Source organism: Thermobia domestica, chromosome 5 (genome assembly GCF_964235325.1).
Source record: "Thermobia domestica chromosome 5, izTheDome1.hap1.1, whole genome shotgun sequence".
NCBI lineage: Eukaryota > Metazoa > Arthropoda > Insecta > Zygentoma > Lepismatidae > Thermobia > Thermobia domestica.
Window position 1 is genome coordinate 94,054,859 of NC_137458.1, and position 12,893 is coordinate 94,067,751.

The 12,893-nt window shown below is 35.7% G+C and overlaps 1 protein-coding gene across 4 annotated transcripts in view; it reads right to left on the bottom strand.

Moving 5' to 3' along the window:
* The window catches only part of mv (lysosomal-trafficking regulator mauve), a 282,285-nt gene that overhangs the window by 126,324 nt on the left and 143,068 nt on the right, over positions 1-12,893 (bottom strand). For all 4 annotated transcript variants that reach the window (XM_081758816.1, XM_081758815.1, XM_081758813.1 and 1 more), the window contains exons 12-14: positions 6,929-7,060; positions 3,705-3,856; positions 2,219-2,575 (exon numbers count right to left, since the gene is read on the bottom strand). In XM_081758816.1, coding sequence (XP_081614942.1) covers positions 2,219-2,575; positions 3,705-3,856; positions 6,929-7,060 — 641 coding nt within the window. The remainder of the gene's footprint in view (positions 1-2,218; positions 2,576-3,704; positions 3,857-6,928; positions 7,061-12,893) is intronic.

A 12,893-nucleotide genomic window follows, 5' to 3' on the forward strand; every position in this document is an offset into this window, starting at 1 on the left:
GTTCTCTGGTCAATTAAAAATTAAACCTCCAATTTAGGCACTTTCTTTTCTCTCGCACAAGTGCAAGCAACCGGGTCGATGCATTTACAAGAAGCGATATCAAACAAAGTTTTGCTGGCGAACGCCTGGAATTCTGCAACTTTGGAAGCAAAGGAAACGGGTTTGTCCTTGATCTTTTGCAGCTGACGGACCTTTTTGTGATAATGTAAAATCAACGCTATAACCCGTTGCTCGCTCAAAATAGCTGCACCGCTGATTGATGCCTTTTCCCAAATTTGAATTACTTTCCTCGCCACTGAATGAGCTAGCACTTTAGCAGAGGGGTCCATCTGAGATGTTGCTTCCCATTTCGTGTTCTCTGTTTCCTACAAAAATTGCTTAAGAACATCAGCGATTGTTGGAAGCTGACTAAAAGTGAATTCCGCAGGGGATCCAATGACATTATGGACAAAGTTCCTTACATTTAAACGTGACTTCTTTCTAGGTAACACCTTTACGGACCCTTGATAGTTTATTCACCGAAACCAATTTTGAACAGTTAGACACTCTTGTCAACGCAAGACCACAACAAACTTGCCGCACCATTGGAATGACGAACTGACACATTCAATGACTGCCGACAAGCACAAGTAGGACGCAATCCTTCAAAAACGCACACAAATGCACACGTATTTTCACTTAAACACAATCAGCAACATAAACAGTTTCCACATCAAACACCACTTTTTCTGTCTAGAAAGCAACGCAAAATTACTCCTAATCTCATGTGCAGACACACTAACAATAAGTCACTTTTTTTCTTTTCTCTCGATGCTACTCCACGTTTAATTTTACGACAAACTCGCTTTTGAGCGACTTCATTCTATGCAGTGCAGGTGTTTTATCGAAAGAAGTTTTATCTACAAAAATAATCACTTGTTATTTTTTCGCGCTACGAACATAAGCTGGACAACTACCGGTATGTCTCTTATTTCATAACATTCATTCTACTATAGTCTATCTTTTTTTTTTTTTTTACCTTGATTGCCCAATTTCTTACCTAATTAGCTGTTTGTAAGATACGAAAACTTAAAAAAAAAAACTGAAAAAAAATATATTTTTGGGGCGTTTTTGTCAAAATTTTAAGACGCTGGTGGCACCTGAAGGACTTGACCGATCAAGCTGAATTTTTTTTTCACGTAAAATATATACACTTCTGACAAAAATAACTACTAAGGGTAAAATGTTTTCGTAAAAGTAAATATGTATAATTTGTTTTTAATAAATGTATTTCTTAACAAATTTTTGAAACTTTAGGCCGTTAGTGGCACCTAAAGAAATTAACTAATCGGCGTGCGATTTTCTATATGACATATAAAGACCATTTCGCAAGAAAGAAAAAAAAAACGCTAAGGGTAAGCTGATTTAAAAAAAAAGGGGGGGGGGAATTCGATGCACCCTAATGTATATTTAGCGCCAGAATGTCGAACTGCTATTGCTTTGCCCGGTATAATAATAATAATAATAATAATAATAATAATAATAATAATAATAATAATAATAACTCGGATATTTTGGGTAGCATCTCGTATATGAAAAATATACATAGTTAAATAGAAGAAGTTGTATCTATTGTTGTTTGAGTTCTCCTAACAGTCACGAACATATTATTGTAAATATTTTATTGCAAGAAGAATACAATTACCTGGGGTAAAAAAGTAAAATTCAATTAATTATATTCAGTTCACCAGTATTCAAAATTACATTTACATCTAAATTATCTTTTCTTCCTTTAGTAAAATTTATGCTTAGAAAAAAAGCAAAAGATTAAATATTTTTTGCTCAATAAAAGAACTAAACTGATATTATAAATAAAACAAACAGTATCATTAAAAGAAACTTGTGAACGTTTTTTGTCTTAAGATACATACGGAATACTATTAATTACAAAAATGGATGTAACACACAATAGTTCCATATAGTAATGACCACGTTAGCATATTGGCACAGTGACTGTAGGTGGCGTCTACGAAACGAAAAATTTGTTTCATTGGTAGTTCAGTAAAATATCCGATATTTTCCCAGTTGTAGCATAACTAGTGATATAAGTGGATATAATGTTTTTAAATTTGGACAAGAAATGAATGAATCGCAAATTTGTTTAGTAAGAATATTACAGCTAGTGAGTATAATCGTTATATAAGGTATAATTACACCTCATAATCATATCTGTACTTACCTGAAGAGATTTCAAATTTCCATTTTTATCCTCCAGGAGTGAATCCCAATTTATTCCACATGCTAAAGTGCGTGGTCCGAATACTGACGTAAAATTCGGAGTCTGAGTTTCAATTTGACACTCTGTAAGATTTGAGTAATTAGGTCCTAATCCAACAAGATAGACTGCTTTCTCTTTAGTGAAGACAGGTTCGCGAAAAAGCATCAGATTGCCCAAATACCAAGAACCAGGGAATGCTTTATTAGGAGGCAGCGTGTGACCCAACAATAAACAGGTTGCTCGTGGCTTACGAACTAGAATTCCAGAGAACATCATGTGCACCTTCTCTTCTTTCCAGCCATCAACAATTAAAGTCACCTGGAATCAAAACGACAAAAAAATTACACAAATACAAATGAAATTATATATCGTAGTCCAAACAATTAGACTAAATTTGAAGTGTATTTCCTCGAAACCCCCAATATGAAGAAAGCCGTTTTAATGTTTTCTCGTTTACACTCCATTTATACTTTTAAATAATTAAGCTTTATTTACAATCAATTCATGACCTCTTTATCTTCTTATTGCTTTACGAAAAACAACTACTGCATGAATAAAGAAAGGAAATGGATTAGATTTTAATTCAAAATATTATCTTGATATCAGCATAGTGAGAAGAAAAAAATTAATATTAAAAAATACAAACGATCAGTCTATGCGTCATGCTAATGTCTCTATCTACACTATCGCTTGTCTGCCTGACACCAATACATATTGCTACTTGCACTAGCGCTTGCTACTCAAATTCAACACAGTGTTTGTTAATAACGAAGTTCTTGAATAATTACATAAACATGGTATGAAGTTGAAGTTGTGGGCAATATATACATGGTCTCTATAATCTTTTGGGTCAAATTTATACAGGTGATAGAGGGGTCCAATATACGCATTTTGAGATAGGAAAGCGAAGATCGAAAACGGCTAATTCAAGCGTCACGCCATCTTAAATTTACAGCAATTTGTGGGAACAAGTACGAATGTGTTTATCAAGACAATAACAAATGTGTTTATCAAGTCGATGTAACCTGCTTCATTGTGCATAGCATTCTGAGAATGTAAGGTTTAGTACAATCAATCTACTGCTGCACTGTACGTACCACAAACTCACAGTAACTGCACACAATGACAACCACCAACCTCGACGCACGTAGCACAACGCCTAAAGAAATGTTGCTTCCTCGCTCAAATATCCCCGGCGTCTCTTGCACAATTAAGCAGGCAATTAAGCAAAGAACACAAAATAGCTAGGGTTTATTTTCAGATGAAACTCTAACATTCATGTGGTATGAACATCCTGCTAAACCACTGTCCAAAGGTCGTACTCATTGTTTCACCACGTCTGGGTTAAAATACAGGAAACTGTATTCAAGACTCCAGACAGATGATATTCTAATCTTCCTAATAATTCAGCTAGCCACAAGCTCTTTAGAAAATGAATTTCGTTTACCTCTAGCACAATTTTTTTCTTCTGAATGTAGTCTCGAACATTTACTGCTAAATGATGCCACTGCCCGCAGGACATAATTCTTTCTACTGTGGATTCAACCAATCGTTCCCAGTTCTTTCCATCTGTTCTGCACAGTCTCAGAGTCAATGTCTCTGCAATAAAAATGAATATTGTAAATTACACAATACATAGGAAAGGAAACAACTGCATTCGTTGTATTCAAGAAAAAGGAGAAAATATTTTGGCGGTATGTACTTCAGATTATTTTGAAGTAAGTAAGTTTGTATATACATGTCTTCAAATTACTGGATACTCAATTGTTCTAATCTGGTGCCCAAAATATTATAATGAGAGATGGTATTTCTACAGAGCTTTGCAATACCAGTTGGCGGATGTTTGTTGCATATAAAACTCAATTATGGTTAGCAAAAGGAGCGTATTTTTCAGATACTACACTACAATAAAAACGTTTATCTGTCACTGAAATCGATATCCCTCTCTACATTGAAACCCAGGTATGGTCAATCCATAGCATGTGTTTCACTAGTGATATGAGAACACTTTCAGAAAAATTGGAACAAAATATATATATATATATATATAGCAAAAACACACTGGAACTCGTAAGATCTTTAACGCAGGATATAGTGTAGTTTTTTTGGCTGAAATAATTTGCTCTATGTATTTATATTACATATGGACACAAATAAGTTTGTTTTGCCTTCGTGTTATTATGCAGCAAAGGGGTTGTGCTGGGAGGAGGTCACATAAGCTTAAAGCGGAATCCAAACCGCTTCTCGGCTTACATCCGAGAGAAATTGTTCTCCACTTGGACTCGAAACCGGGACTAATTGGCCACAAATGCGATGAGTCTGCCGACTCACTCACGAAGGACTCCTGATAATACGTTGTACTGATCTTGACATACTTGTTAATATAATTGTCAAGAGTCTTCATAAGGACAAAAAGATAAACAGTTGCACAAATGAAACTATTATACAGAATTATATATAAATCGAAAAAGTCCCGCCTTAGCTATTGGCAAAAATCCTGTTATTACTTTAAATGCAAAGCAATAACGGAAAAATTGCGTTATTGCTTGGCATGTAACATTTTATGGTCAACGTATCATAATCAGTACGCTAAAACTGAGGTATTAAATTACAAATTTACTACGTAGATATCATTCAATTAAATTAAAACAAAGTCCAATCCAAGGTAATGTTGGAAGCTACATAGGCAGTCGATAAATTTTAACAATTTCTATCAATATATTTAAGCAACCATGGCTTCTTAATAAAACAACAGGCATTCAGACATACAATTTGGTTTCCTTTTGTGTGTTTAGGCTTAACATCCTTATGTAATACCGAGGTAAGAAGAAGACTTTTGCTTAAAGTGACATCCGAACCGCTACTTGGTTTACACTTGAAAGAAGGGCTGTGGTTCGACCGAGAATGGGGCGCCTTGATTAAAAGCTGAAAAGGAGATAATACTAATGCAGGTGGTATGATGTGGAAACGTCACCATGAAGTTCATACGATTTAAAGCATAGTTTTGTTTTTAAACCAGCTGGTTTAAACCAGCCAACCCTGGATCACAACACAGGATGACAGACATCTTGTCCAAATTGCCATGGCAGACCATACAACATTATCAAGTACATTTAGATCGACGCTGGAGCACGGTAACGACTGTTGATTAAACAATTTATAATACGATGAGTCTCTCATGACCGCTGACTTTGCGTTGGCTATTACTGAATCTGAACCACATACGCCTTAGGCTACAACGGGTGCGTGAACACTGTCGTTGGGTGCTAGATGGTAGACAGTCGTACTTTCGGAGACGAGTTCCTTTAGCCTAAATTACAGTGATGACCGCATTCACATTAGAAGCTATTTTCCAACGTCCAGTTATCTTCCAACGTCACTGCAGAATATGATAACGGCAGACGTGATGGTGTGAACTACCACTGGATACAACATGTGATCTCGGCTGCAGCATAGAAGCCAACTTCACTATTCACCGAAACGACAGCGGATACCATATACTGTATACCGAAATGTCAGCGTGACAATGCCTGGTCACATGTATTTCAGAATGTTCAAGCCTTCTTCGGGGAACGACGAGTACCGCTGCTTTCCTCGCCTGTATGGTTACCCGTGCAAACCTGCGGGAAATAGTTGCTCGTGCCTTGTTCGTCATGTCCTCCACCAGATGCCACATAAACACGTGGCAAGTGGTTCCACAGAAACACATTCAATGCCTGTTTAACGTCATGCCGCAAAGTACACGGCAGCATGTAAAAGCTCCAAGCCACAGTGATTTATCAAGATCAGATGTGTTATACAGTTCTGAAATTTCAATTACTTCGGTATATCCACGTAATGAATCTATAGTATAAATTTGGTTCTACTCATACGTCTTTCTTGATGCAATTTTCACGAAGAGGAGTGTGTACATCCAAGAAAGAAATTTTAAAGCAGGAATAGAAAATGAATATCTTCATTACTGAAAAATGCTGACTCATTGCCTAAGTAGCATACTTGGCAGGAACTGGTAAAATGTCCTGTAAACTTGGTTCTTTAGCCAGGGGTGCCCACAAAGGGGGGCTATGACGCAAACTGCGTCACTAAAATATTTGGGGGGGGGTAAAAATCTATATAAATATGTTTGAGGGGGTGTAAAAATTAATCGAAAAGATTTTTTTCATGGAAAAACACCTACGGATAGACAATTCGGGGGGGGGGGTGCGTCATGGACATAAGGGGGGGGACACCACTGCTTTAGCTTAGGCTAAAGAGGACGATAAGTAAGGAATAACGGTAACACTATACATAATCTCCATGCCGTTCAAACTCGCAACAGACACTTTTCGTGATCAACAGCCTGGATTAGACCCCTGTACCGAGCAGGAGTTACGTTAACTTGGTGTGGAATTAAAAGCTGCAAATAAACGTTGCACCTGATGTAGCCTACTGCGGATTGGCCATCTCTGGTATACCTTTTACTACTTATTAGTGAATTACATATTTTCTCTTGAAAGAAATAGGTTTCAGAACGGAATGTGGACCTATCATCTTTATGCGTGAGTGACATCAGGAAATATAATAATTATTCTGGAATGATTTAGTATAAAAATTTACACTTCAATATTGAACCTCAAGTCGTCTAAAAGAAAAAAAAAAACAATGTATTTTTTACTGCAAAGACTCACCTACCTGTATTTGGATCGATCCACATTTCAAGCATCAACGATTCATTTCCAATTGACATTATATGAAGCAATGTAGCACCAGTGGATGATTTGATATCAATATTACTATGATTTGGCGGCATAACATAATGAAAACCTATTTAAAAAGAAAGCATGAAATTCAGCAATCAGTACAAAGCTTATAGTTCAGAAAAATACGCGTAAGTGTTTCCATTTTGGATCATATTTTTAACTCAATATATTATGTAGCTCAGTGGTAACTATATAATTGTAAATACATGGGGTACAACTTCCCATGTACTTACAAATTACAAATATTAAAAAAATACCTAATATAAAATAAACAGTTGAACTAATACAAGGCAAAAGTCAGGGTTGTAAACGCTCACTTTTGAAACAAACTTAGCTCAGCTCAAACTCAACTCACGCTCAAATCTCAGCTTTTAAAAAGGAACGCGCTCAACTCATGCTCAACTTGTTTTGAGCTGACGCTCAACTCACGCTCAACAAAAGAAAAATACGCTCTGATCATTTAATAACTAAAAATATTTACAATGATGTAGATTGAGAACGGTCCGGGTTGCAATTGGAAATATTGGGGTAAAATATATTCCTTTACAAAGAAAGAATAATATCAAAGGAACTCATTTATACAACCAGCAAATCTGTAAGTACAATAATATGATACAGTAACAATGACCTCCATATGTTCTTCCATAAGAGAAGCACTCTACACATCTTATATACCCTACACCTCACAAGTACTTGTCTGAAGTATTGTAAAGCTGTGCGAATTCGACGCCTTTACATTATGCCACTCGGTTGCCTTTGCTCCCTCAGCCCTTGCACCTCCTTATGCGTTATGAAACAACTATCCTTGTTCAAGATGTTTAGCGAAATGCCAGTCTGATCATAGAATATATGTATTTAAAGCATGAAGAGATTTACTGATCAAAAATAAACACTATTTTGCAGTCATACTTTGTATTCTGGGCAGTTCTTAATCTGTACGAAAGAATAAATCTGTCTACATTATGCAAGTTTCAAGTACCATAATAAATGCTTTAAAAATCGGTCAATCTGTATGAAGTTACTTGGTATCAATGAAGGTTGCTTCACCATTTTTAATTTTTAAAGATTTTTTAAAATACTATTACCATATAAATATACACATACACAAATATACATATATATATTAGAGGTTTTATTCCCAGTCAATTGTGAGTGGCGGTCATTTTTGATGAGCACTGCGTGCCAATAAGTAACTTAGCAGACGTTAGTCTAAACTTGTATATCTTAGGACTGGGCTAAGATTCAAAAACATTGCAACAAACACCATTTTCTTCGGCACTTTCTCTTCTTTAATTTTGCTTCTTAGCATGAAAATCCTAATAGGTGAAAATTTACTAGCTAAATTTAGTAACGAAATTTAACAAATTCTGCTTTTTAGATCCTAAGTTTGTAACGAAGAGGTGAATTATCAAAGTTGATTTTGAAAACGAACTTAAAAAGTTCGTTACTGAATTCTCTATGTCTGTCTGTCTGTCTGTTATTTGCGATTGTTTCAATTTTGAGCCCTCCATTCGATAGAGCATTAAAAACTATCTGAGAAAGTGATGAAATTTCTCGCGTCACTCTTACCATTCCCAAGATATTGGCCAAAAAATGACCGATTTTCGGAGATTTAAGGAGCCATATCTCTGGAACTCTGGAACCACAAGTTATAGAGAGATGATATTGGTGTTGATCAATTCCTAAGGGGATGGTGAACATTTTGGGACCAAATAGTAACGGGTGGCCACCGTTCCCCAAAAATTCTTTCAGTAAAACAAAACCTTTTAATTATTATTGGAAACGAATGACACTAAAAGTTGCTTTTCCTATTTGCTCGAAAACTATACTTAAGAATTTTCTCTCATGCATGTTATATTGTTTACTCGATGTATCCTACTGTATATGCTTTATATTTGAACAATATTTCAGTTCAACAGAGATTAAAATTTCAGATGTTGTGATAATTTTGGACTATATTTCATTAATCATACTGTGCTGTTGTCTTCCTAATATCATAATGAAGAAATTAATGAGAATATAATTCAGTATCAGTTTCACTTCAATAAGTACGAGAATGGTTCTTGCACAGCGACAATTTTTTAGGTTTACAAATTACTTAGTTTCCTTCATTTTTTCGGAAACTACGCATGAGTTCCACTCATACATATTATTTTGTTTAATTCAAAAAATATATCGATTGGTGTATGTCTCGTCTTTGGACATTTTATTTTCTTAAATCCTAATAACATTGCTGACTTTATGAAATATGAACGAAATTGCCTCAGTTATATTTGAGAAAATAGTACAAAAATAAATCACTCCCAAAAGTATTATAGGGAGCTAGGTTGATTACCAGCGGGGGCTGAGGTAAAGGGGGAAATATTTCAACATTTTTCTGCCTGACTCTTGCGACACTCCCTTTCCCTCCTTCTATATGTCAGTGTTGACAAGGGTAGAAAATTGTCATATGAATGTCATTCTGAAGAGTTAGTGTGAGTTGGTTATTTCTTGTGTACTGTTGTGGTTACGGTTTTGTTGCTTATTATTCATTTAACAATGGCTTCAGAGCGGAAGAGAGGTCAAACTATACCCAGCGAAGCTAGAGAAGTAATAAGGAACGTAATAGTGCAGTGCGACGAAGAAACGAGGGAGAAAAAACTAAAGCATTTGTTATCGCAGCCTGATTTGCGTGTGTCCACGTATACAGAGATCTCTGTGAGAAATATGACAAACACACGGAAAAAGGGACTGGACGGTGGTGAATCATCACTCACCACTTCAGGTAAAAAACGACCTAAAGCGGAACAGTATAGGTTTCATTGTAATGAATTTGACAGGTGTGTTATAGGTGATATTATTCAAGACTTCTATTTGCAGAAGAAAATTGTTCCAAGCGCATCAAAATTGTCAGTCATCAAACAAAAAAAAACAAACAAAAAAAACAAAATATTTCTCGTGCATATGGTGGGATTTGAACCATTCCATTCAGCTGTCCCCAGCGGAATTGATCCCTTTATCTTACAATGGAACAATAAACTGCTAAACCACTCCGCAACGCGGGTGGTTGTAAAATATAGAAAGTGAGTAATATGCAAAATGTGCCAAAATACGGTAACTGCTATGCAAATTTGTAAAACTTTGCATAAACTCTTTGAATTAAGTGAGTATTAGGTGAATTTTTTGACAACGCACTGGCAACCCTGCCTAGGACCGTCGAGTGACCGTTCCTTGGTGACGGGGTGGCGCACCTGCCAATCAATTCTGAATTCCTCAGCCTCGCATTAAAGCCAGCTCCCTATAGTAACTATTACTTCTTGAATTTTCCTTGAAAAATGACATATTACAGTATAGGATTGTTAATGAAATATTGATGTATGAAACATGAACAAAATTGTTATAGCCATTTTTTTTCAAAAACCCAAATATTTTATTTAATCATTCAGTAAACTACTATTATTTTGGGAGTGGGAAGAAAATTATAAAGACTCCGTTTGAAAATCCTATAAAAACGCTTAAGTTTCAAATGTGGTTCTGAAGCTTTAAACAATAAAGTATCTAGGCAAATGTACATACATAGTATTTCAAGTCTCTTCTCAGAGATCGGACAACAGCAAGCATACAAATGGACGATTACATTAGTTTGCGAAAATAGCAATATCCGGTGTCGAGCGTGAAATTGAGCGTGTTTTACGCTCAAGCTCACCTATATTTCGAGTTAAACGAGTTAGCTCATGATAAAACTCACGAAAAAGGAGCGCGCTCTAGTGAGCTAGCTCAAATGAGCGTGCTCATTTACAACCCTGGCAAAAATAAAGAATAAAGAATTTATTATTATTATTATTCCTCACTTATATACAATTTACATTTTTTGAGGAATGTTTACAAAAGATGGTTATTTAAGACTTTGTTAAATCTCTTCAGAATCTGGAGGGATACATGACTTAATATTCGATGTGTAATTAATTACATTTATTGATTTGTTTATTGGCTTTTGAAGTTTTCAGCCTATCGAGATTACAGCTATTAAAAATTCACACTTTAACTACATGATAACAATCTGAAACTTTTTCAACGTTTTTATGACACTATTACCCTAATACCTAGGTACAAATAAATAAAATTAAAATATTCTTATCACTACTACTTTTAAAATAGTATGGGAAGCATGCTGTGCTGGTGTTCCTTGTGAATCATTTAGTGCGAGAACAAAATGTCTGAATGAGCAGGGTTATATATATATATATATATATATATATATATATATATATATATATATATATATATATATATATATCTTCGCTACTACATCTGAGCGATACCATGTTATGGATCAGTGCACAAACCTACACATTCCCCCATCTAATCCATCGTGTCTATGTAATTGTTAAGCTTATTGCATATATGTAAATTAATGGTACAGTAAGATATGTCAGAACAGGACCGAAGTTCTTTCTTCAAAATAGTTGCGATTTTTTCACTCTGTCTACAAGGGAGCCCATTAGGGGGGCAAGGAGGACGCTCGCCCCTTCTAGAGGAAATTGTACTTCGGAAGATCGAAAACACAAAAGAATTTTTAGAATAGTTACCGCAAAATTTGAAATTATATTTGAAATGTCGCTTTACTTGACGCCCTCTGGAAAGCACAACATGGGCGCCCTTGTCTGTCTATGACCTACTCATCAACAACTTCACTCATTCCCACAATTCTTCGCTATATAGAAATGTTCGCCAAAAAGGTATCTGATTCAGTTTTTGAGCAGCCTGAAATCCTAAAATTTTACTTGGAACATCTACAATGTAAGGCATGACCTTCTCACTCACTGAAAAGCTTTTCTGTTTAAGCTATTCGAAGATCAATATAATAAGTTGACTTCGAGATTTTTCGGTATTTTTACGGTTTTTTTTTTTTTTTTTAACTTCTTATCTTTCAAACTGGCATCTTTCTGAGGTGGTCATACTTTAAATTGGAATGCCAAAACAGTTACGAAGGTTTCAAGGCGTCATTGGATAGGGTCTCGGAATACTCAAGACATAATTGCCGTGGTGATTTTCAACTATTAGGGCCACAATCAACCCAAACTTTAAATAATACTTGTCATAGTGTCTAAAGAAATTCATTTTCTTGATTATGTCACTTTCATGTGTTGTTTCTTCATCGCTTTGGGTGTGTTTCGGGTGTTTTTTAAGTCGAGACACTTGCATTCTATCAGCAGTTTTTCCTTACGAAAACGTTTTTTTATAGAAACACCGTCCAAATGTCAACGGCCGGAACGGTGGTAAGTGCCACTACTTCACGATTTTTCGAATTCAAAACAGCGCGTATTGAAATTTAGCTTTTCTAAAATTTTGGACAGCCCTAGTTCCAAAACTATGCACTGTTCCCCACAGGTCCATATGAACTCTTTACGTTATTTTGATGTGAGTAATCAATTCGTAAAGTTTGTCGGTATAATTCATGAACACCCTATATAAATTCAGCCTCCTAACGACAGATTCAATTTCCTCTCTTATTCGCCTATTGAAACTGGAACTGATTAATTTACCTCTACTGTTTAGAATATGAGGGTTGCATTGAAAGTTTCGGGAATCACGTACTGGAAACAATGTAATCTGTTAGATGTTGTTGTAGTTATAAATTGTCATCGTTGTTCACTGTAAATACAAAACCGTATGTAACTCGGAATCTTTGCCGTTGCAGGGCATCAGTTTCAAGCGAGGTAGTCTGATCAAAAATGGACCTAACGAGAGAGCACCACTTCCGCGCCATAATTTATTATGACTTGTGCCATGAGTTAACATAGCAAAAGTGTGTTCGTCGGATGACTGCTACTTTTCCTAATGAAGCCCCATCCCAGACGACAATTAACAGGTAGTTTCAGGTATTCAGATATGGTCGGGTGAACCTGAGTGATGAG